Source organism: Coffea arabica, chromosome 10c (genome assembly GCF_036785885.1).
Source record: "Coffea arabica cultivar ET-39 chromosome 10c, Coffea Arabica ET-39 HiFi, whole genome shotgun sequence".
In the NCBI taxonomy this organism is placed as follows: domain Eukaryota; kingdom Viridiplantae; phylum Streptophyta; class Magnoliopsida; order Gentianales; family Rubiaceae; genus Coffea; species Coffea arabica.
Genome location: NC_092329.1, coordinates 8,488,176 through 8,512,162, shown reverse-complemented (window position 1 = coordinate 8,512,162; position 23,987 = coordinate 8,488,176). Strand labels below are relative to the sequence as shown.

General features: G+C 36.3%; 3 protein-coding genes across 8 annotated transcripts; 1 reads left to right on the top strand and 2 right to left on the bottom strand.

The window, feature by feature from the left end:
• The first annotated feature begins 4,568 nt into the window (after positions 1-4,568).
• LOC113713204 (tubulin alpha-4 chain) lies at positions 4,569-7,116 on the top strand. 2 transcript variants are annotated; one of them, XM_027236867.2, is made up of 4 exons: positions 4,824-5,147; positions 5,566-6,171; positions 6,261-6,719; positions 6,805-7,116. In XM_027236867.2, exons 1-4 carry the CDS (start codon positions 5,055-5,057, stop codon positions 6,925-6,927), a joined length of 1,281 nt encoding a protein of 426 aa, XP_027092668.1. In that variant the 5' UTR covers positions 4,824-5,054; the 3' UTR covers positions 6,928-7,116. The 2 variants fall into 2 exon arrangements, with proteins under 2 accessions (XP_027092667.1, XP_027092668.1); XM_027236866.2 differs by having other exon boundaries at positions 4,569-5,147; positions 6,261-7,116.
• Positions 7,117-7,141: 25 nt separating this feature from the next.
• LOC113713203 (xylulose kinase 2) lies at positions 7,142-11,735 on the bottom strand. 3 transcript variants are annotated; one of them, XM_027236863.2, is made up of 11 exons: positions 11,428-11,729; positions 10,628-11,282; positions 10,378-10,466; positions 9,833-9,897; positions 9,328-9,383; positions 8,931-9,051; positions 8,732-8,806; positions 8,597-8,650; positions 8,086-8,177; positions 7,812-7,983; positions 7,142-7,648 (listed from the first exon to the last, which is right to left on the bottom strand). In XM_027236863.2, the coding sequence occupies exons 1-11, from the start codon at positions 11,484-11,486 to the stop codon at positions 7,416-7,418; spliced, it is 1,671 nt and encodes a 556-aa protein (XP_027092664.1). In that variant the 5' UTR covers positions 11,487-11,729; the 3' UTR covers positions 7,142-7,415. The 3 variants fall into 3 exon arrangements, with proteins under 3 accessions (XP_027092664.1, XP_027092665.1, XP_027092666.1); XM_027236864.2 differs by lacking the exon at positions 7,142-7,648 and having other exon boundaries at positions 7,825-8,000; positions 11,428-11,735; XM_027236865.2 differs by lacking the exon at positions 7,142-7,648 and having other exon boundaries at positions 7,825-7,988; positions 11,428-11,734.
• A 368-nt stretch (positions 11,736-12,103) lies between these two features.
• LOC113713202 (xylulose kinase 2-like) lies at positions 12,104-17,023 on the bottom strand. Of its 3 annotated transcripts, none has more exons than XM_072069304.1 (12): positions 16,915-17,023; positions 16,744-16,777; positions 15,766-16,420; positions 15,537-15,625; positions 15,012-15,076; positions 14,258-14,313; positions 13,651-13,771; positions 13,506-13,580; positions 13,350-13,403; positions 13,022-13,116; positions 12,770-12,944; positions 12,104-12,572 (listed from the first exon to the last, which is right to left on the bottom strand). In XM_072069304.1, the coding sequence occupies exons 3-12, from the start codon at positions 16,270-16,272 to the stop codon at positions 12,340-12,342; spliced, it is 1,470 nt and encodes a 489-aa protein (XP_071925405.1). In that variant the 5' UTR covers positions 16,273-16,420; positions 16,744-16,777; positions 16,915-17,023; the 3' UTR covers positions 12,104-12,339. The 3 variants fall into 3 exon arrangements, with proteins under 3 accessions (XP_071925405.1, XP_071925404.1, XP_027092663.1); XM_072069303.1 differs by having other exon boundaries at positions 16,744-16,815; positions 16,916-16,992; XM_027236862.2 differs by having other exon boundaries at positions 16,744-17,018.
• Positions 17,024-23,987: the final 6,964 nt, after the last annotated feature.

Here is a 23,987-nt window from a genome sequence, read left to right as displayed (position 1 = left end):
AGAAAAAGACATCTATTGTATTAGTTTTTCTTTTCTTTTCCCTTCTGGGTATAGCAATATTTATCACAGCTCAACTTCTACCAATTTGAGAACATTTATTTTAGAGTAAATTTTATATATACTGTCAGCATTGGATGGATGATAACTATGCAAAATTTTATCATCCAACGCTGATAGTGTATGCACTGTCAGTATAGAAAAGATTAATTCTCACTGAAAAGAGTAGTTCTTTATTTTATGAGGTAGATTTTGAATTGATCTGATGTTCATTCCTTGAGAAAGGTAAAGAGAAGAGACCAGTTTTATTAACAAAGGAGTACAAAACAGTAACCAACAATTGGACGACTGTTTGGAAAACAAATCATTCTCGGCATGCATCAAGTCAAATTCGTCTTTCTTTTGCCTAATGGGGCTATTTCTTACCTCTTCAATTGAGTTGGCTTTCCAAGAAAATGGAAATGAACGTTAAAAATCAATGATCCGCATTTTTTTCGGTTGCCAAGAAATATAAGTGTAATAAATGATATGGGATCCTACTGCAGAGAACTTATGAAGATCTTAGTAGTAATTTATGAGATCAGACACAGAGCAAACTAATGCATGATACTTTTGTTTGGTGAGTAAGAATTGATTATGTAATAAAATGACCCCATTACTCTGAGGTGACAATGTGATAATTATGGAGCACCACAGACAGACAGTCCTATAGGTATAGGGTACTAAACAATTGATAATCTCATAAATGATCCTTTTGATTATGCATTTATTACATTTTGTCCTGATTCCACTAATAATGACCACCTTGTTACGTAATTAATACTTGATGATTCTATGTCTAACTATTAACACACACTTTTGTTGGGCTAACTGCTCAACATGTCATTTTGGACCTTATTATCCAAAGTGATTGACTGAAGTCTCCACTAGAAAATCAAGACATGCCTGTTTGGATGTAAGTCCTTGATTTTTCTTGACATATCCCTTCAATTGTGCAGCATGCTATATAGCTGAACAACTTTGAAATCTTTCTCGAAAACTTGTTTTAGCTGGTCATATGAACTCTGAAGCTCTCTGAAATATTCAAAATCAAAACCAGGTTTCTTACTATGTTCCACAAATTTGCTCACAAGAATAATCTGTGCAAGTTTTTCTAGAGGATGAAGGTATATGTCCAGGATTAATCAAATGTACATTTACATATTAGGGCCAAAGCTAATGAATTGTCTTAAGATAATGTAGAAATTTTGGCGATGATTTTAATATTCTGTTCCTTAAATTTTTGTAAAATGGTAGTCCTCAATTCTCATGTTCATAAACCAAACATACATACCAATTGCGAGGATGAAAATAGATTGTTGAAGATATTTTTTGAAAAACAATATCCGAGTTTTGGATAACTAGGATCTATCGTTTCTGGAAAAAAAAAAAAAGAGTTTTGGGTAACTAGGCTTTGAAATGATTAACTTTGGCAGCCTACAAGTTGTTTGACTACATTAAAAAAATAATAATAACAAAAAGGACATCAAATGTTGAAAACTCAAAGATTTCATAAAAAAAATATATTAATCTTTTAAAATGGATTTTTGGCTATAAAATAAAGCACAATCCTATAATTTCTTGTGTTTGATCTTGTTTATTTATTATGAAGTTGAATTAAGACGAAATTGATTTGTCACATCTAACCTAGCAGGAGTAGAGACTAGAGAGGGTTGAACTAAACGATAAGATGGAAGAGATTATAAGTAGAAGGTTTTGGATTCAAGATTTTCCATTGTGGACCTTGTGATGAGATAAGCTCAATCAAGCTGGAAAAGTATCTCGTTCTTGTTCCCGGACCAATATGTCAAGCAGAACCTTGAATCCGTTATATACCTCTCCTGTGGATGACATTTGAGTTTAGAACGCCCAATAAGATAAGCCTAATGGCCTCGTATATGCAATGCCAGAATCAATTATTGGATCCCAGAAATGAACCAAAAGACAGTGGCACATGAAGCCCAATAAGGACGGCGTTTATTGGTCCTCCTATATTATCTCTGAAAAAGTCATCAGACTATGAGACGTATAACACCATCATATCTTCCAAGACTGAAGTCACTTGATAGAGATATTAGCTTGGCAAAATAATTCCATTTATTCATCACTATATTTCTTTTGCCATAAATCAGTGCTAGGCTTATTGCTGGAGTTTCTTTGGTTACCGCATCGCCTTTGTTTTGTTCTGCTAGAGTGCGATAGCCCAAACTCTTATAATCCTTCCTGCTCAAAAGAAACCTACTCCAATAGAATATTCTCTTCTGATATCCTTGTAACTATCAAGATGGGGTTGTATGTGGTTGCAGCCCAGATTTGTCATAAATGATCGAGTTGATCTGGATTATCCAGTTGAAATTTGCATTAGATTTTTTCTGGATGAGGAGAGTCAATCGTATGGTGCGATTGCAAGTGCAACCTCACTCTAGGGGTGGACATGGGTTGAGCAACTGCACTGCGAGGCATTTGGCTGATTCGATCTGCGTCTTGCAGGTCAGGTCATCGTGTGAACTTTATTCGCCCCGCATATTAATGGGTATTTCATCATCGGGTATTGTCCCGCCTTTCTCATCATTTAATTTTTTTAAAAATAATTTATACTAATTTACTTTTATATTTTATATATTTACCTAAGATTCAACATAAATATCCAAAAAAAAGTTTCATGTTGAGAAATAAACATGTAAAGAGAATAATAAGAAAAAAGAATCCAAAAGTAATGAAATCTTTTTATATGTACTGTTCTACATCAATTAAACCTTTTTCTAAAAAAAAAATAAGTTCATGATTTTTACAAATGAATCTTGTAAACAAATTATAGGTGCTCATATTTGGGGTATAATTTGCTTAATAAAATTATGATTAAATCTTATATACATTGACGGTGTATACACTATCACAGTTGGATATACGACACATGCAAAATTTGAGTTTTATATTTAAATTCGAATTATGTATCATGCATCTAATGGTGAAAATGTATATACTGTCAGTACATAGAAAATTAATTCTAAAATTATTTTGTTAGCTCTAAAAATAATATTTTTGTACATATACATAAAATAAAAACTTAAAAATATATAAGCGAGGAATGTCGAGTATTTACGCTTTTTAGTCTCTAATCCAAACCAACCTCCCATATAAGCGGGTACCCTATTTTTCTGAGCAAATCGGATCGAATCCACGGATTTTTCGATCAGCGAACTTTTTTGCCCACCCCTGGCAGCCGTACTAGACCCTAATCCTAACTATCAGTCAAAGAGTGGCTTAGATGGATTTTAATTATTTTTTGTGGACTTTTATTGCAAAAGGAAAAATACTACATCATACATCACTCTAGTGGCAGTGGCACTAAACGAGAGTAGTCAATTGGAGCGTTTCTTATTTCATTCAAGGGGCTTATTGGAAACCTTTTCACTCTTAAGAAAGCCCTTAGTTGACACTTTAATTTACTTTTGAGGCCTAAAATGGCAGCACCCCAACACAAACTGTATGAGCAAGATGGATGCAGTGGATACATACCAGTTCCAAGCCAATCCAATCCAATCCAAAAACAGATGGGAGAAATGTTGATAGGTCATCCGCCGGTCGCCGAAAAAGCTTGCAATTGCATGTGAGTCGACCCATCAGCCGACAATACACGTGGCCCCCTGATAATTACGTACCATCCGCCACAAGTAAAACACATACCTTGGCTGGGTAATGCTAAACTGAATAGTTGGATTCGAGTTCGCGAGCTATTCAATCAATGGCTCAACTTGCTTTGATCGATCTCGAGCTCTATTTGAAAATACTACCAAGTTAATTTCGAATTTAAGAATCAGGTGTTCGAGAGCCGGACTAACTCTATCGAATATTGCATAAAATAATTATACACTGTCAGTGTGTACTTTTTTATTACATTAACATATTTTGATTGTATCATATAATATGAATTTAAATTTGAAATTCAAATCGTACATATGTGACATATATCCAAAGTTATAAATGTAAAAGAATCGCTACATTGTCAGTGTATAAATAATTAATTTGATACACACACATGCAATGACTAACATAGGTCGAATTTAGTATTCGAGTTCGAGTTGAGTTTTCAAGATCGATAAGATTTCATATTATTGTTTTTAAACTTTATTGAGCCGAGTTCAAGTATTTATACAACTTTCTCCGGTCAAACTCGAGTTTGAGCTCCTTGAATCATTCGAATTCGAGTTCGAGCTCGAATGACACTCATACCTTTCAAGTTCGAGTTCAACTCAACTCAATGGCACCGTTACCTTGCCACGTCCGGTAATTACATTTAGATATGTAAAGACTTACTTGATTCCAATTCACATTATCACCTCAATGATTATGGAGCTAATTGGGGTCCATTTGATATGCAAATAAAAATAAGTGAAATTTTTGTATATTCACATCGAATGCTGTTATTAATCTTAGATTAACTATTAAGTATGTCAAGTAATTAATCATGACGATCATAAAATTTTTTGGTTGGTGTACAATACTTAAAAAAAAAAACTTTAAATCAAGTGAAACCAAAAACAAAAACAAGAGAGCAACTTGGTTCTTTTGCCCAGTCTAACCAAACTTCCAGGTTAGACGCAAGGTAGTGTTGCAATTTCCTCTTAAATTTCCTCTAATATCATTCGGGCGGGCCATAATTTTTAACCGCTGTCAAGAGGAGTTTCAAGAACACGTAATTAACAACAGTTAATTAATCCCGCCAATTATTGCCGGCACAATCAAATCTTAGCTGGCATGCATAAGATATTTTCATTCCAGTCACTCCTCTGAGTCAGCAGTAGTCGTTGTAGCAGTATATAAACAGAGAGAAGAGGGCCGGGGGGTGTAAGAAATCTGTCATCAATCCAAACCGCCGGAGAGGCGTCTTGATAAACGCCGTTCTCTTCTCTCTGTCTTCTTCATTTTTCTTCCCATTTTCCAATTCAATTTGCTACGTTTTTTCCCTTTTGTCTTGAATTAAGAATATCTGAGGCGAAAAAGAAAAAAGAAGAAGAATGAGAGAGTGCATTTCAGTTCACATTGGTCAGGCCGGAATTCAGGTCGGAAATGCTTGCTGGGAACTTTATTGCCTCGAGCACGGCATTCAGGTATCGGTTAAGAGCCTGTGACGAATTTCTCTTTCGGACATTGTACTTGATAATTTTTTGTTCTTTAATCCAATGCTGATGAAATTTGCGCTTTATTTCAGCAGTTTTTTTTTTTGTGAAAAATATTGGTCGTAATACCGTTTCAGATAAATGTTTACTCGAGCTAAAAGGATTGTTGGAAACTTTCGCTAGAGCTTTTAGAAAAGGACCAATATTATGCTTGTTAGCTTAATTAGGATGAGTAAATTTTGACTTGAAAGAATTACAGTATATGGTCTCATAAATTCTAGTAGTTGTATGTACGTCTGTTCAGTAAGCTGTAACTTGTAACCAATTCCAACAGCTTGTTTGTTTTTTCGTTGGAAATTGGTAGTTTGCTTATGGTCTTGCTTGAGAGCTAATTTTGCTGTTCGTCTAGGCTGATGGCCAGATGCCAAGTGACAGAACAGTGGGAACAGCTGATGATGCATTCAACACATTCTTCAGCGAAACTGGAGCTGGGAAGCATGTCCCTCGTGCTGTTTTCGTAGATCTTGAGCCTACTGTTATTGACGAAGTCAGGACTGGAACTTATCGCCAGCTCTTCCACCCTGAGCAACTCATCAATGGCAAGGAAGATGCTGCCAACAACTTTGCCCGTGGCCACTACACCATTGGCAAAGAGATTGTTGATCTTTGCTTGGATCGCATCAGGAAGCTGGCCGACAACTGCACTGGTCTTCAAGGGTTTTTGGTTTTCAATGCTGTTGGTGGTGGCACTGGTTCTGGTCTTGGATCACTTCTGCTGGAGCGGTTGTCTGTTGACTATGGCAAGAAGTCAAAGCTTGGTTTCACCATCTATCCTTCTCCCCAGGTCTCAACTTCTGTTGTAGAGCCCTACAACAGTGTGCTGTCGACCCATTCCCTTCTTGAGCACACTGATGTTACAGTACTTCTTGACAATGAGGCCATCTATGACATTTGCAGGCGCTCGCTTGACATAGAACGCCCGAAATACACCAATCTCAACCGCCTAATTTCCCAGGTAACTGAACCCATCTGTTAACGAGTTCTAAGATTGCTAAAAGCTCTGTAGCAATTATTATGGTTATGCTACTGCTGTGTTTTTGGCAGGTTATCTCCTCACTCACTGCATCCTTGAGGTTTGATGGAGCCTTGAACGTTGATGTGACTGAATTCCAGACCAACCTTGTGCCCTACCCGAGGATACATTTTATGCTTTCCTCATTTGCTCCTGTTATTTCAGCGGAGAAGGCCTACCATGAGCAACTTACAGTTGCGGAGATAACCAACAGTGCTTTTGAGCCATCTTCCATGATGGCCAAGTGTGATCCCCGCCATGGGAAGTACATGGCTTGCTGCCTGATGTTCCGTGGTGATGTTGTGCCAAAAGATGTTAATGCTGCTGTGGCAACAATCAAGACCAAGAGGACCATCCAGTTTGTCGACTGGTGCCCCACCGGATTCAAGTGTGGTATCAACTATCAGCCACCAACTGTTGTACCTTGTGGTGACCTTGCCCCGGTGCAAAGGGCTGTGTGCATGATCTCTAACTCAACCAGCGTTGCCGAAGTGTTCAGCAGGATTGACCATAAGTTTGATCTTATGTATATTAAGCGTGCATTTGTGCACTGGTTTGTCGGTGAGGGCATGGAAGAAGGTGAATTCAGTGAAGCTCGTGAGGATCTTGCAGCCTTGGAGAAGGATTATGAGGAGGTTGGTGCAGAGTCTCCCGAGGGAGATGAAGGAGATGGAGAGGACTATTAAAGTGTTGCTCTGAGTTCTACTCCCCCACTTGGAGCGTGTACTACTACTGTTTGGTCTTTTAAACCTTCAATTTCTGTGTGCTACCACTTCTACTTGGTCCTTACATATGTATCAAACATATTCAGAATATCTCTGTGGTTGTTGCTTCGTAGTACCGAATTTTCTGGAAGTATATAATGATGAATAAAAGATTCTTCGGTAAGTGCTACTTGCCTACATGCACAGAATTTGATATTTGCTCGCATCTTTTATTTGCTTGACTTAGCTCATAGTCGTACAGGCGGCCAGAATGTCTCTCTTCTGAACGATAGAGTGAGTTGAGATGGGAACAATTTAATTAAGGAAACAGGCTGAAACTAGTATGTTTGCATTTCAAGGGGAAAATGGGGGAAAATAAAAAGATAAAGAAACAGAGAACAGAGCAAAATGCATCTGGTTCAAGATGATAATTTATGCCTTGTAACCTAGCACCTTGTTCACACCCATGCGTCCTCATAAATTTCAGCGGCGCCCCAGTTTCTGGACAAGCCGGTTCTCAATTTCAAGTCTCTTCTTCATCAATAAGGTATACTGGGAGAGAAGTTCTTCATCTCCCGCAGTTTCTGCGAGCTTGCAGCTGAGAGATGTTTTCTCTAACTTGTCAGTGTACATCCATGGGATGGGTACAAAATTTCCCTTCTCATTGCACAACCAACCATGAGCAGCCCTCAGTGCAGCCCCCAAAGAAGCCGAGTCTGTCAAACACAGGAAACTTTTCACATAATTTAGGGAAAAAGAGGATTAATTTGTCACACCTTGAGACTTTCTACGTGGCAAATTCCTTAATTTAGATGTACAGTATGATTAGCTGGCCTCAGATGATATATAAATTGCAGATTATGAGCACTGACTACTTGCCTGGCCTTTGGACTGTATAAACATCACATCCAAAAATAGAAGCTATTGAACTAAGGATACAAATGTTGGCAGATGCTCCACCAGTAGCTATTATCCGCTTTGGAGGAGGCAATCCCAATCTCTCAGCATGTCCTCGCATAGACAGTAGCTGACCCTCGATTAGTGCCCTTACCTGCACTAAACTTTGTCCTACTTTCATTCTCTTTTGATAGTACATCCTAGACACTTGAAAGAATGTTTTTGTCTACAATTCAGACATTCCTGAAATGCTAACCTCTGAAGGAGGATCGAACTGTGCTACCTCGTGTTCATTTACTCCCGCATGAGAGTCAGAGTAATTATCAAGAATATAGCGGTGGAAACCAACTGGAACCATAATAGACACCTCATTAGCATTTGTTAATCATTCAGAAAGTACAGTTAAAAAACTAGAACATATCGTCCTTCAACCAATCCCGCCCAACCTCAAGCGGAAAGATCAAGCTTGATCAATCAACCTGCAATCAATCAGTCATTCATTATCTCAGTGATTGCTGGAAAAGCATCGGCAGCTGAATGATGAGTACAGTGGATCATACAGAAGATCTGGATAAAAACCTTACTTTAGCAGTATACCAAGTAGAGTCCTTGCCTGCTGCTGTTTCGTCCTCCCACAAGAAGTTAAAAGTATGAAGATGAAAACATTGATCAAATCCTGATTATTACTGACTCAAGACTGCCATTTGAGTTTCTTCGGAATAAAGATAGTTGCAGCAATAGAATGACGAACATTGAATTCCACTTACCAGGGAGCGGAGGGAGTATTTCATGTTCTTTGTAATAAAAGCCTATCTTACCACCTGTAGCATAATAAAAGCTAGAATTGAGGAAAGGCAATCCGCATTCAAGTTAAATTGTGAATGCACAAAAAGCATGCTAACCATTGAGAGGTGGTGTCTGCCGCAAATAATCACTAAAAACATCCCAGGATCCATTTGCACACCTATTGCGCACATCTAAAAGTAGAGATGGTTGCCCCATTGTCAAACAAACTTAAGATACTGATCCTAGAATATACTGCTAAAATTGACAAAACATATCCAAGATAAAAAGCATTTTATACTGAACTCAGAATCATACCTTCACGAGTTAAAGACCCATTCTTGTAGACTAGCATTACCATGTAGGTCTCTGTATCCACTGGATTAGGAAAAACATGTCCTTCTAGGCTTGGTTTGTGATAATTTGCAATACCAAATACCTGAACATAAACAAGAGAATCATCATTCAATCCAATTGCAACAGGTGTAATCTCGGTAAACTGTTGAAAAACAGGTCCTTGTATTAACCAAAACGAGGCAAGCTAATGGCTACCACCATTTTAAGTGCCCCAAAGGCCCGAGAGGCATCAAGTTAATCACACATGTAGAGTAGTTAATCTAAAACTTAGACCCCAAATGAGGACATGACCAGACTCAGAGGATACTAACAAATATAGGAGAATCATTGCATCCATCTGGACTGTTTTGTTACTTACAGTGTCACTGGTGCCAAGACTAATTGCCAGATCCCCTGGAGTATTTAGAGTCAAACCTACAAGTTCAAATAGTTTGGTTAGTCTCAAATGCAAAGGGACAGATAGAGAAAGCGATTGTTAGCACTGCAACTCAAAGTGCAGCATGATATGTTGAGGCATTCCTACTGAAAATGGATTAGGAGATCTGGGTTGACTTGGCTAATGTAGATTTGTCAAGGTCAGGTTAAAAGAGGTTAAAAGACAGGTGCAACATTATGAAACTTCATTTTTAATCACTACTCAACAGGGCTGTAGAATAAACTATCTTGAAAACTGAAACCCAAACTTGCTTGTTGGAAAAGGGAGTGAATTCCACAGATGCAATTTACGGCTGAGAAGGAAAATTACCACCTTGATATGTATATGTTTCAGCATGCATCAAACATACAGTAAATAGGAACTTCAACAAAGGATCAAAGCAACCCACTAGATTGTCAAAATGTACGAATTAATAACAGAGTTTTACCTGCTAAGCTGTTAGGGTTGTCTCCGGACCATTGAATTACTAAACACTTCTTGCTGAAGTTATACCTGATTAAACAATGTTCCACTAGTAAATAGCCATGTATAAAGTTGATATTCTAATCTAAAGCAGCTTTTGCAGTTGATTATGCACGAGATTAACTATTTGATTGTTTTAAGGAAATAATAATTAACAATGTTCCACTTCAAAAGTTAATAGGCATGTAAACGGTTCTGTAACTCCTTTAAATAAGAATCAACTACATAATCTGCTTATCAGCTTGGGGCCAGTATTTCATGCCAAAGTGTAGAAGTCTTTGGTATGCTTGCCATGAATTTGAAATGCAGCAGTTAATGTTTTTCAGTTCATTACAGAATGTTCAAAAAATGGTTTATAAACGTCTGCAATGAGTCTCAGAATCACCGAAATGATGATGAATTGAAGGACAGTTTCAGAAGAACATAAATGGGCTCTCCTGATAGCAGCCAAAAGAGGAAGAAGGAAAGGATACTGCTTTAACAAAACTGTTCATAAGTCAGGTAACCTACCTATCCACATAATAGGATGCAAGAGGACCAGCAACAGCATGTGCAGGAGCTAACTTGCCAAGTTTTTCCTCTAAGCCTGGTGCTGTGGCCTGTAAATTCATTCAATTGAATAGAATGTTCAGCAAGGTCCAAACTGAGACATGGTAATTTAAACAAGAAACAGTCTCCTCTAGATTATACAGCATGGCTTTAGACATTGAAGATGTTTACGACAAAATCAGGATGTTATGTAAAAGTACAACAGACGAACCTCCAAAGCTACTTTAGACCATTCTCTGCTTTGGATATCCATTAAGTTCATCCCTGCTCCATCCGTATGATCGGTACAGGCATAGCCCCCAATCCAGAGAGATGCCATGAAGGAACTAACTAAGGAAATTCTCTCTGTATCACGGTAAACTTCTGGCTGCATCTCGAATATCTTACGAATTTGTGGTCCAGCATATCTCTCATGAGCAACAGATCCAGTAAGTCTGGATAACTCCAATGCACCTCCGATAGCTTCCTCAATTGCTCTGCACTGTTGTGTTGAGCTACAATCCATCCAAATTGGAGATTCCTTTACTGAAAATGCATCGTGAAGTTGATCCACCAACGACTTTTTGTGGTCCAATGATGACAATATTTTAGCACTTCCTTTCTTCCAATACACACTTCCATGCTGCTGTGCACTCCCAGAAACAGCAGCAACTTTTGCAAAATCAAAATTTAACCTTTTAAATCTCTCAAGTATGATGTCCAGAGCTTCCACCCACATCAGAGTTGGAGACACAATTCTCCCATTGATCAAGGGATCCCGGTAGACACCATCCTTGGTTTTGTAGTGGGGCAAATCAGAATCAAAATTAACTATTTCTGTACCAACGATAGTCAGATTGGCATCCAAAACAGTTGCCTTCAATGACCTGAGCAATCAAAAATCTTATTAGAGATTCAGTTCTGATACTATCTCGTGGCTCCTGAATATTCAAAAAGGATTATCCAAAAGCATGAATGAACTAGTATAATTCAAGAACTGAAGTTTGAACTTTGAAGTAGGGAGGAACTTACTGAGTAGAACAGTCAAATCCAAGAAATAAAGAGTTTTGAGGAATGGAGAAATCCTCCATGGAAAAATAAGCCAGCCAAGCTGAGAAATGAATGAGAAAATGAAAACTCTGACTTCACAGCTGATATAGAAAAGCTCGTGGGTCACCAACTTATCATATTGATATCAGTCGAAGCCATTTAGGATTGAGAGCTGACGAGTGACCTGAACTGGGGCTATTTCAGACACTGGTATTATGTTCCCTTCTTGGCTTTTGCACTTTCATTTTTTTTTTAACAAGGATTTTTAGTTTATAGTTGGATGATGAATGCTAGTTTTTCTCTTTAACAAAAAAAAAAATTTTTTTTTTAATAAAGAGAAGCAACAGTGATTCCACCTACCCTTGATGGCTCAAAATATTGGTTACCATCGAAGCATGTAACCAATTTGATAATTGGAATATAAATGTAATGAATAATATACGATATTTGGAGAGAATAACCAAGATCCCTGTCAACAGCTGCGCAATGTTGATTTTAAAGTTTGATGTGATCCTCAAGTTGTACAGGAAAAAACTCATGCATTTGCTACCACATTGCAATCATGAAAATTCTAAGTATACCAGCAGCATAAATTAAACCAGAGAGAGAGAGAGCATGTGCACCAAATCAACAAAAGTAAGAAGACTGCTACAGAACATAATTAAATACGTCAACTTACATCGGGAATATTGACGATAAATTTTATTACCACTTCGTCAGTATCTTATAATTATTTACAGACGAGCAGACTAAATGTAGAAGAAGATCGCCTGTGTTGGAGAAGTTAATAAAAAGAGAGAGACTAGGCATTTAGCCAACCATCTCAATGAAAAGATAGAATTTCTGCTTTTCTTTTCTTGAAGTGCTATTAACTAATGACTGGCTATATCAAATTTAGAGACGGCCCAGCTTCTGGACAAGACTGTTCTCAATCTCCACTCTCTTCTTCATCAGTAGAGCATACTTTGCAACAAGTTCTTGGTCTCCAGCAGTCACAGCAAGCTTGCAATTTAGGGAGGACTTCTCCAATTTGTCCCTGTACATGAACCAGATGGGTAGAAAACTGCCCTTCCTGTTGCACAACCACCCATGAGCAGCCCTCAATGCAGCTCCCAGCGAAGCCGAGTCTGCCAAGCAGAATACAGGTTGTAAATCAATAAAAATGGAAGTTGAATCAGTACTTGCTAGAGATTGTACAGAGAGAAAAACCATATAAATGATCAACTCCATTTTTAGAACCAAAACACACTATTGTCAAAAGAATCTCAACTCCTTGAGCTTTTGATGCATGAACGGCGCAAAGAACTGTACATTCAGTACTCACCAGGCCTTTGCACTGTATAAACATTTGACCCGAAAATGGAAGCTATCGAACTAAGGATGGTGGTATTTGCAGATGCTCCACCTGTTGCAATAATCCGCTTTGGGGGAGAAGGCATTCCAAATCTCTCAGCATGAGCCCTCATGGAGAGTAACTGTCCCTCAATTAATGCTCGCACCTGGAAACAGGCATGTCAAACAGTATTTGCAGAATCCACCTGCAATATTCTAATCAATTAATTTTGTGATTACTAACCTCAGATGGAGGATCAAACTCTGAAACTTCACGTTCTTTTAGTCCTTCTACAGAGTCACCCTTGAAACCATCAAGGGTGTAACGGTGGAAACCAACTGAAGACGCACATAATTTTTCAGTCAAGTCATAGGACAATCTTATATTAGAATGGTCATAATAAATACTGAGCTTCATAACATCTTAGTGCGGGATTCATCACACCATCGGATGGAATAGAATAGCATCTACATCTCTGGATTACCCTTAAGTACATTATTCCAGAATCCAAAGAAACAAAGAAATGTCCAGGAACAGGAAGACACTACAAAATAGATGCAAGTAAACTAACCAGGAAGTGGAGGAAGTATTTCGTGCTCCTTGTAATAAAAACCGAGCTTTCCACCTGTAGAAGCAGTAGATTGAGAAAAAACCATGGGGAAAAAATTTGTTCTTATCTTTAACAGGGAAGCAAGTACAGAAGGGTTTCAGAGAAATTTCCAGTAACCATTTAGAGGTGGTGTTTGCTGCAGAAGTTTATTGAAAACTTCCCAAGATTTCTCAGCGCAACGATTTCGAATATCTGCAAAAGTTATCATCATGATATTAAATATCTGAAATGTGTTCCACTGAGTTCAGTATCAACTTAGTACCTTCACGTGTCAAAGACCCATTCTTATAGCACAACATCACCATGTAGCCACTTGTATCCACTGGATTAGGAAAAACGTGTCCTTCTAAGCTTGGATTATGTTCAGCAGTGATGCCAAAGACCTAACGACATATACATGAAAAAAAAAACCCAAGGGACATAATTATATCGAATACCAGAGATCAGGAAACTAAGTGCATAAAGGAAATAATCCTGACTCACATTTCGGCGCTCTACTGTTTATTAGGCTATGCTTTGGTTTTTGTTTCATTCTTTCTTTTCTGTGCACAATATTTTATGCCTCTTTGGCTATCTGAAAAGATGTCCTTAATGCAAACAAGATCTTCTCCCTTAATTCTGTAACGAAGGCGGAATTTTGATTTTAAGGCTTTACCAAGAATTGTGGTTTAGAAAAAATTTCTATGAAGTGATTCAACTCCCTGGACTGCCTTAACAAAGAGAAACAAGTCCAAGCAACATCAGCACATTCAGTAGGTTCAGTACAAGATATTTAAACATGAACTAAAACACATAAACACCAATCATTGCCAGGATATCATCAAAATTAGAGGCACATTCATACTCATATTAAGTAGGAGATAACATACAGTGTCACTGGTGCCAAGACTAATTGCAAGGTCCCCTGGAGTGTTGAGGGTCAATCCTAGAATTCAAATACGTAAACAGACAGTTATGAAAAGTTACAGGAAAATGTAACCCATAGATGCAAAATTTTAAATTGGAAACAGCAAGGGAAGAAAGCTCTGCTCTAACTGATGATACTGAAGATGTAATGGACTTGAATCAAGTTGCAATTTAAGCATGGAACAGAGAACATATTGGATATTAGCCAAAAGTACTTTTTCCATCAATCAATCGTGCGCAAAAGCTGAAATTGCTACTTGCATGACCATTGGTACACTTGAAAAGACAAAAATGCAAACTTGAGTGGTTTTGTTTGGCTCCAACAACGAATTGCCTCAACTAGATTCCCCTGAAGACATGGCCATTAAATTTCCTATCCAAGTGAAATAACTAACTAGAATTATTATGCAAAGGCTGTCGCAACAGCTTAGTATTTATAATGCTCAGCACCAGGGAACTGAGAAAGAAATCATAGAGGCTTAGGCTCATAGCTTCACTGACTGCAGCTTAATCAAGAAAATTGAAAGCATCAATATTGTCAAAAAGTTATAATGCTAATGCCCCCCACAGAATAGAATATTTCAAAAAAAAATATTACCAACTTAGCTCAAACTGAGCTATCTAACATAATACACCAATGGGTTTTCAGTGTTTATTGTTAGCAGAATCTATATCAGAAGCTGTACGAGAACTGCTTTCACATGAAATAAATATTACCTGCTAGGCTGTTAGGATTATCACCAGACCAATGAACAATCAAACAATCTTTGTCAAACTTGTACCTGGAAACAGTTTATGCGAGATTTAGTGATATATTGCAATAGAGATCCTCCTGAAAGAATAAGCCAAAGTTGCTTGAGACTTGTGGAGAAAATCATTCTCATCAAGAGTCTGGTGCTTAATTGTCTAAAGAAGTATTCATCCTCTAGCTGATATATCTGTATGTATTATTTTGCCAGCACACAATTGCTACAGACACACAGGTGAAGAAGAAGCAACTACTTGTTTTACACTAAATAATGACCAAGTTACCACTAAATAATGACCAACCCAACATTCGACAATGTAAGACAAAAATTAGGAAAAACGTCCCAAAGAAACACCATGCTGCAATAGTCGGTTAATTTGATGTTCAAGACTGCAGTGCGAGATGAATCCAGATTTTCTTAAGATAAACTATGACTTATCTTTACTAATCTATCAGAACATTAACAGAAAACAAAAGACAGAATAGTCACCAACCTCTCCACAAAGTAAGGGGAAATAAGACCTGCAACGGAATGTGCAGGTGCTAAAGTTCCAAGCTTTGCCTCCAAACCTGGTGCTGTGGCCTATAAACCAGGTAAATATTGCAGTTCCGAGGTCAGCCAAGTAAAAGCCCTTATCAGCATAAAGCGATTAGATGCAGTATACAGGTACTTTTTTCTTCCAATATCTAAAAGACTGCTAGTTTAGAGTTTAGATGACAGACCTCCAAGGCATTCTTAGACCAAGCTCTCTGTTTAATATCCATGAGATTCATCCCAGCCCCATCAGTATGATCAATAGAGGCATAGCTACCAATGAGAAGTGAAGCCATGAATGAGCTAACAAGTGAGATCCTTTCAGTAGAATCATAAACTTCAGGCTTTGTCTGGTACATCCTTCGAATTTGAGGGCCTGTAAATCTCTCATGGGCACGGGAACCAGTCAATTTCGACAGCTCCATTGGACCTCCAACAGCCTTCTCAATGTCCTTGCACTGCTCAGTGGTGCTACTATCCATCCATATAGGTGATTCGTTAATCGAAAAGGCATTACCAAATTGATCCAACAATGGTTTTTTTGGGTCCAATGTTGACAATATTGCCTCGCTTCCATTCTTCCAAAACACACTACCATGCTGCTGTCCACTACCAGAAATAGCAGCAATCTTTCCAAAGTCCAAATTTGATTTTTTCAACCTCTGAAGCACAAGGTCCAATGCTTCCACCCACATTAAAGTGGGAGAAACAATCCTACCATTGACTGTTGGGTCTCTATGGACACCATCCTTGGTTTTGTAATGGGGCAATTCAGAATCATAATTCACAATTTCTGTGGCAACAATGTTGAAATTGCCATCTAACACAGTTGCTTTTAACGACCTACAGCATAACAAATTTCGTCATTTGCAGCGTTCAATCTTGCCAATTCTTTCTTTATGATTACAAATATCAGAATTAATCCCAAAACAACAAATGAGAAAAAGTTCAGCCTTGGAATTTCTTTATTCCCTCTATGATCACAAATAAATAAACATTCAAAAACCCAGAACAATTAACACTAAAAAAGTGACCAATTTTCAACATCTAAAATTCAATTGCATGAGTGAGACGGAGGCATTGAACATCATCCATTAGCACATATGGGTTCTAATGATTGCTTAATCAGCATTGAAGTTTGAAATTGAGAAATAGTTATCACTCACTGAGTGGAGCTATCAAAGCCAAGGAAGAGTGAACCTTGAGGAAGAGAGTAATCCGCCATTGGAGCCCGAATCAGCAAAGGTAAACAGCAGAGCAGGAAAGTAAAAATAAGTTCAGGAATAAATTTTGACGATATTTGACAGTTTTAGTAGGAAATGGCTAAGAAGGTAAACCTGATTTTACGTTATCAGAGGCTCAGGATGAATGGAAGATACAAAGTCTGAGGTGGATAATGGATAATTACAGATACTTAAGACATTAAATTAGGTACTGATATGTATAAATTATTCACAAAAAACCTTTTTAAAAAAATTATTCAAAAAGTATGGATAACGGGATAAGTATGAAGATTGAAATTTTAATGCAGGGGATAAAATGCATGTTGGATACTACTAGTTTGAATATCTACTTAATTGCTTACCCTTTTTTTTTTTTTAACTTAATTGATTTCCTTGAGGCACACTCAACAATGTGTAATGTGTGTGCATATTTTAGGCAAAAGAAAATTAATAAAACAACTGAATTGTACGTGAAAGTTTAGATAAACATGAAAAAATCAAATTAAAACAACTGTATTGACATGGGAAGATATTTTAGATAAAACATAAATAATTGAAACAAGTGTATTAACATGGAGGTTTAGATAAATATAGAGAAATTAAATAAAAGCAAGTGTATTGACAAACGAAGAAGAAAAAGTGGTTTTAAGTTTTTAATTGTAACTATATTGTGATCATTTTACGCTTAATGATAAGAGTAAAATTGACAATTCAAAAAGTGACATATTTTTCTAACACCAAATCTTACTCACGCTTTATATATAAATATAGATATAGATAGATAGATACAGAAACATTGGGATAACCTTTCTAGTGGATAAGGGGCAGGAGCGGTCTGAACTGTTCACGGTCAGATTTTGACAAAAAAAAAATGTGCGATCCAGATCACTAGTTGTACATCGATTTTTACAATATGTGTGGGGTTCGCAAAATTTTGTACTAAAATTACACGTTGTGCAAACAAAGTTACCCCGTATGCAATCAAAGTTACGCGCCGTTGAAAATGACCAAAACCATCAGGAACGGTTGCACCTTGCAGGTGCAACCGTTGTCCCTTTCTAGTATAGGTAAACTAGTTCAATAGTTTTCAAACTATTTTAAGTATTAACTTTTGGCCCCTCTTTTATTTCAAATCACAAATTGCCCTTTCAATAATGCAAATATTTGAAATTTTGATTTTTCAATTATTTTTTACACCCTTCAACTTTAATGCTGGAAATGGACAAAAGGATCAAAATTCAACACTTTTATTATTAAGAGATCAATTTTAAAATTAAAATGGATAAGGGGATAAAAGTATATAGTTTGAATAGTTTGGAGACTCTATAAATATTTTGCCCTTTCTAATAATTATAATTCATGAATTTCTTTATAGTTGGACAAAGAGTGTCTGTCATCCATGCAAGTCTTGTGTAAAAAAATATATATATTTATTATGAAAGTGTAACTCAATAACAAATCATCTAAAATATTAGTGAGTGTCTAAGTGATAAAATTGTATTACGAAAGAGCTGAGTGAAGTTATAAAAACGAAAAAGATAAATTGTCATTAGCAAAAAGCATGGGAAAAAAAAGAGAGAGAAACAAAATGTCTTATTTGATTTCCGATTCAAAATCACCGGATGAAAAGTCGAGGTCGATAGATTTGTAAAGCTTATAAATAGGCCCATAGAAAGAATAAGAATAGCTAGAGAATGATCCCCTAGTTTCTGGCTACAGATTGCCCACAGTTGCAAACTACAAAGCCCAATTTCCAATTGCAAAAGTCATGTTTTCATTTCGTTGGCCCAAAGGCTTTTTAGTTTTCTAGCCGACAACACTCCAATTTATACGATTTGGACTATCCAGCCCACAACTGTACGAAAACCATTTATCTCCTTTTTCTACAAAATTACTACACCAGGCGATTATAATTTTCGAGCACTAACACTAAGTGAACCTTTTCAAGATGTTTGCTCATTACGAGTTCCGAATTAGTGATTTCGAGCACTAAGTGAACTTTTTTAAGCACATGGGATTCTTAGTGTCACTTTTCAGTGGCAAGTCAGTATTAATTTCTATATTTATGCTAAGTATTCTATTATTTAAGTTGTCATGTGCTATTTATTTAAAATTTCTTTACCCTCATGTGATAAGTCTGGATTAGAACTGAATTTGGTACCTGATAATGGCACAGAGGATCTCAATGGCTTTTCAAGATGTTTACTCATTACAAGTTCCGAACTAATGATTTCAAACAAGGTTTATAACTCAATAAAATGTTCGCTTTTTCCTTATTTCCTAAAAATCTCTCTTGACGCATTTCAGCAAAATTGACAATAAATAAAGAAGTGACACATCATACTTGTTGCTACATTATTAGCAACCAAAAAAAAATGCAAAAATGTACGCGCGCATAAACATAATTAAGAAAAAGAGATGTTTCCGTATATTGTTCTTCTTTTTAGGCAAATTTTACTCTAAGTGACATGCAACTAATACGATAGACAAATATTAAAAAATGGCTTACGTCCTAATTTTCATGTTTGTATCTATCGATTAGCCATATCATACTTTTTTAAAGTAACTTTAGCTTAGGTGAGCGGAGATCCAAAAACTCCTAAGCATGGCCTAAAAGATGAACTATTTTACGTGTGTTTACATTGCATGACACAGAATAAAGGGATTTGAACACGGGATTAGGAGAATGGAATGATTGGTTCGACCATATCTGATATCGGCTGGTGAAATTCTAAGAACAGCAGCCTGCAGCTTCAACCTTTGCTGCAAAATTGTTTGAAAACTATGATAAAGGAATAATAGACCACTCAAAAGAATTGCTGAATAATGGACCACCGACCCACCCACCCACTCACCAAACATTGCCATCACATACTCCTTTAGGTAGCATTAGCAATGGAACTTCGTACGTACATATCACAGTCAGCAGTCGGTTTCTTTCTTTATCCGTCAGGAATGCGCTAAGAAGAAGACCGATTTAACATGTTCATTGTCCCATATTTGTAGAGAATCTTCTCATCATTAACTTGAAAACTTATGAACATGTATGTGATCAAAAGTAGAGTCCACATCCTCCAATATTTAGGGCCAACAAAATCGAGTCCGGCATTTTTAGCTTATGCTCCTTAATGCTCAGTGGTTCAACGAACTAAATGAAACATTATCGCAAGCTTGGGGATGCCAAAGTTTATCTTAAGTCAACCCTTTGCACAAATTTGAGAAGTCCTAAATCCTAATGCTGCTCTGTCCTTCTGTCCAAAAATGTTTTAGTCTCCAGATGGACTTTCCACAGTTGAATATGCCTAATGCATAGTCTTCAGCAAGGTCCAAAACTACGTACCGTTTTTCATATTTGTCTCAACTTTGAATTCCACTCTTCATTCCATATCCTATAAAATTACTCTCCTCGTGTAACTTTTCTATTCAATTTCACGTGCTTTCCCATTGAATACTTAGCAAACAATTGATGGGTTCTCGCTTTGAGCAGGCTCCCCAAGTGCCAAATTTGTAACTATTTGCCTGTCTACAGAATTTTAGCATAAAATAATTGGTAGAAATTGAACCATGATGCGGCAATGGCCTTAATTTGTATTGCCAAGGGCAAGGACCTTGACTATCACTCTATTTTTAACTCTCTTGACAGCTACATGCATGACACATAGAATATTAGAATGAGATGAGAAGTTGAGAACTAAAACTAAAATGCATCCGAATCCGATCTCTTCCCTCTTTTTTTTTACCTTTATTCTTTTTAGATTTTTCTTGAAGGAACTCTAAAATTAATTGTATCTAATGATGATGCGATCGACTCATTACTTATGATAGATTACTTTAAAAAAATTTGCATTTGTACAAAAATTAGGGATCATATGAATCTTGGATTTAGTGAAAGAAAAAAGAAAAGGAATTTCTTCAAAAACAAAAATAATAATTCAAAACTAAAACTTGTAATTGTGGATGAAACAAGAGTTTTTTTTTTTTTTTTTCAAGAAAATGATGTCCCTTAATTTTGTTCACTGATTTCTGGAGCTTGAATCCCTCATTGGAGTTGTAAATATCAGCATGAAGATTTGGCTAGCGTTGATCTTCTATCTCTTAATGGAGGCATCCACATCACTTCATTATCAACTAAGAATTTATTTATGTATGTTGCTTATTCTAATGATGATTGACTATTGTCCAGTCACTGTTAGACAACACACCTGTGCTAGACGGTCAGGGTAGTAGGAAGTAGAAATTGGAAACCACAAAGCATAGATACCCTGCCCGCAATAACAGGTACTTGTTAAATGACAAGTCAAACACAATCTAGATTAGTTGTTTCAAATCATCTTTGTTTGTCTAAGAATTTCTTTGGAGTTGAATGTGATTAGTCATGAAAAGTTGAACAAAACTTTGTCTTGCTCAGTACAATCACTAATCAATATATAATCTCATACTTAAGACTTTAAACTACTTACAATAAGAATATACACGGTTGAACCCTCTTCTCTTTCAGTTTTTCTATTTTTTTTTCTTTTTTGGAGAATACACATAATAATATTTATAAAGATAAGGAAGTGTGATAAGGTAAAAATTAATACCAAAATATGCCGCAGAAATGATTTTTTTTGTAGAAAAATTACTATAGCGATTTGATATATATGAGGTAAAAAAGTAATTGAAAAATGTGTGCACGAAAAATCATAACAATTTTTCTTTGGAAATTTGCAATTCAAACACTAATACTGCATGTGCTTTTTAATTTTCTCTTGAACACTTGCATAAGCTTTAGAGTTGCAGATCATCATCAAATTGCTTTAGGTTGCTTTCCTATTCAAAAGACATATACATTCGCATTGCCAAGAGGCTTCGAATTCCAAAGCTATGGGGTCAGGTTGAAACAGCTACAGGCACTAGAAGAGGCCGTGAATGAGAAATTGCAACAACTTTTCTCCAATTTGCTAAACCAAACCTGTGGACTCGAATCTGGCTGACTAGCTTTTGAAACTTGATGTTGGAGATATATCTGATCTATCAAGTCGCCCAAATTGACCCTGGAAAGATAGCTGAAACTGCATGGTAGTTCTTCTGTGAAAATAACTAGACAGAAGGAAGGTGCATCCACGTTTAGGGTATGGATTTTTCCATGGTCTTTCGTCTCTTTAAATCCCAATTGAGAACATATAAATTATTGGGGCATCATTTTCTGACTTAATTACACCTGTGAGTGTCTATTCTACCCTTTTAATTTTATTTAACCAAGTTAACAAAGGAACGTACAAGTTTCCCTTATCAACACTCAACAGCGTAATCCAAACGTTATCCTCTTTAATTTAATCAACCAGCAAAAGTCATATGTCTTCCCTATGCACTGGGTTTTTTTTTTTTTTTTTTTTTTTGGTGGTTTCATTGATAATAAATCAACAGAAATTTTGCTGACCAAACAAAATGAAAAATTCATTCGTTTAGGTTAGAAATTTCAGATATTTAAAAAATAACTGTGAGTGTGTTTGGATAGAGTATTAGTATTTGAAATAATTACCATAGTACTTTTTATAATGTGATATGTGTGAGATAAAAAGATAATTGAGAAATGTATTTATGATGCAAGCGAAATATTATTTAAAAAAAATTAGCTATCCAAACTATTTTAAGCTCGTGTTAATGCCAAAGTAATTCCCTTTAAAATGATGAATTTATCTTTTCCAATGTAAAACCAATCTTTAGCTAGTGGAGCTTATCTTTTATCGTCTTAAAAGAAAATTGTCACGTGACCCACATATTAAGTTGCTCCGTTGGGGCTGTTAGCCAAGGATTTGAGTTCCGCCTGAGATCAAGATTCGCACCTAATAGCCAAGTTTGGGGACAGTGAGGGATTAGGAGAGGGAAGAAGGTTGGAAGGAAAAAAATAATAATAATCAATTGCCATCCCGTGGATGTCCTGCGCCTGCCTAGTATTTTCTTAACTCTTTCCTCCGGCTGCTGCTCTGCTGAAGTGGGAAAACATCTTCGCAATAATTCAAATTAGGGATAATTTTAGAAACCTCCTCCGAGGTTTCTGAAAATTTTACTGAACTCCCTTGAGATTTAAAAAATTACACATACCTCCCTTATCATTTAAAATGATAATTTTACCCTTAAATATTTTAATAAAATTCCCTTATTTGGTACACTTATACTTAAATTGAGTTTTTAAATTTTTTTTTTCCTTTTTTTTCCTTTTTTTTTTAAATTTTTCTCCAATAAAACTATAAAACTACCACTGTTGTTTCTAGTTTCTATTGTAACCAAATGTCGAACTAATAATTTTTTGACGAGTTAATTTTATATGTAATCCAATATTTTTGCTGATCTTTGTTTTCTATTTTTTGGCACTAAAATTAACAATAAATCAAAAAGAAATGGCCCAAAACCACTGCTAAATTATGATAATTCTACTACTCAAAAAATTCATAAACTCTAAATGAATTATTTCAATATTTTCTTTTCTATCTTATAAATCTAAATTCATAATAAAATACTATCAAAAGTAACCTATCATAGTGATAAAATTATTATTATAGTTGTTTATCAAATAGTAAGTATGGACATGAAAAATTTGGCACTTTTTCCTTATAATTATACTAGATAATCTTATAATTGTATAGAAAAATAAATTAAAACTCATTATATAAGGGCATTTTTGGGTATTCATTTAAAAAATTGACCAAATCAATATTATTTTAAGGTTTTGTTTCTAAAACTATCAAATCAAGGGAGGTAAGTGTAATTTTTCAAACTTCAGGTGAGCTCAGCAAAATTGTCAAGAACTTTAGTGGAGGTTTCTGAAATTATCCCTTCAAATTATGCGAAAAAACACCGCTGATAAAAGTCTTGAGTAGAAGTTGGGATTGGACCCGACTAACACAAAAAGCATACGTTGAAATTGGTACAATAATAGAGGACTAAGACTCCGGGTCTACTCGGACAAATCTCAACAAGACTTTGGCCCCCTTTGAAAAATCTTAAAGTGAAAGGAGAAAAAGAAACTGTTGAAAGAAAATAATAGCCAAGTTGTCTTACGTTGAACTTAAGACTGGTCATGAAAGTTGGGCCTTGAGAACGAGTAGCTTAGGGGCTCAAGAATTACCTGTGACACCGAAAAAAAAAAATCATTGTTCCAGGCATATTTTGCTCCTCTTAATTAGTTGGGTGACCCCATGGCA

Bases quoted from the DNA above. Each gene is read 5' to 3' on its own strand.
- LOC113713204 (XM_027236866.2), top strand. From the start codon at position 5,055: ATGAGAGAGTGCATTTCAGTTCACATTGGTCAGGCCGGAATTCAGGTC. The intron at 5,148-5,565 runs GTATCGGTTAAG...CTGTTCGTCTAG, and splicing joins GCCTCGAGCACGGCATTCAG to GCTGATGGCCAGATGCCAAG. The intron at 6,172-6,260 runs GTAACTGAACCC...TGTTTTTGGCAG, and splicing joins TCAACCGCCTAATTTCCCAG to GTTATCTCCTCACTCACTGC.
- LOC113713203 (XM_027236863.2), bottom strand. From the start codon at position 11,486: ATGGAGGATTTCTCCATTCCTCAAAACTCTTTATTTCTTGGATTTGAC. The intron at 9,898-10,377 runs GTAGGTTACCTG...TTGTTTAATCAG, and splicing joins GCATCCTATTATGTGGATAG to GTATAACTTCAGCAAGAAGT. The intron at 9,384-9,832 runs GTAAAACTCTGT...TTGAACTTGTAG, and splicing joins CAACCCTAACAGCTTAGCAG to GTTTGACTCTAAATACTCCA.
- LOC113713202 (XM_027236862.2), bottom strand. From the start codon at position 16,802: ATGGCGGATTACTCTCTTCCTCAAGGTTCACTCTTCCTTGGCTTTGAT. The intron at 14,314-15,011 runs GTAATATTTATT...TTTGAATTCTAG, and splicing joins TAATCCTAACAGCCTAGCAG to GATTGACCCTCAACACTCCA. The intron at 13,117-13,349 runs GTTAGTTTACTT...GTGCGTCTTCAG, and splicing joins AATACTTCCTCCACTTCCTG to TTGGTTTCCACCGTTACACC.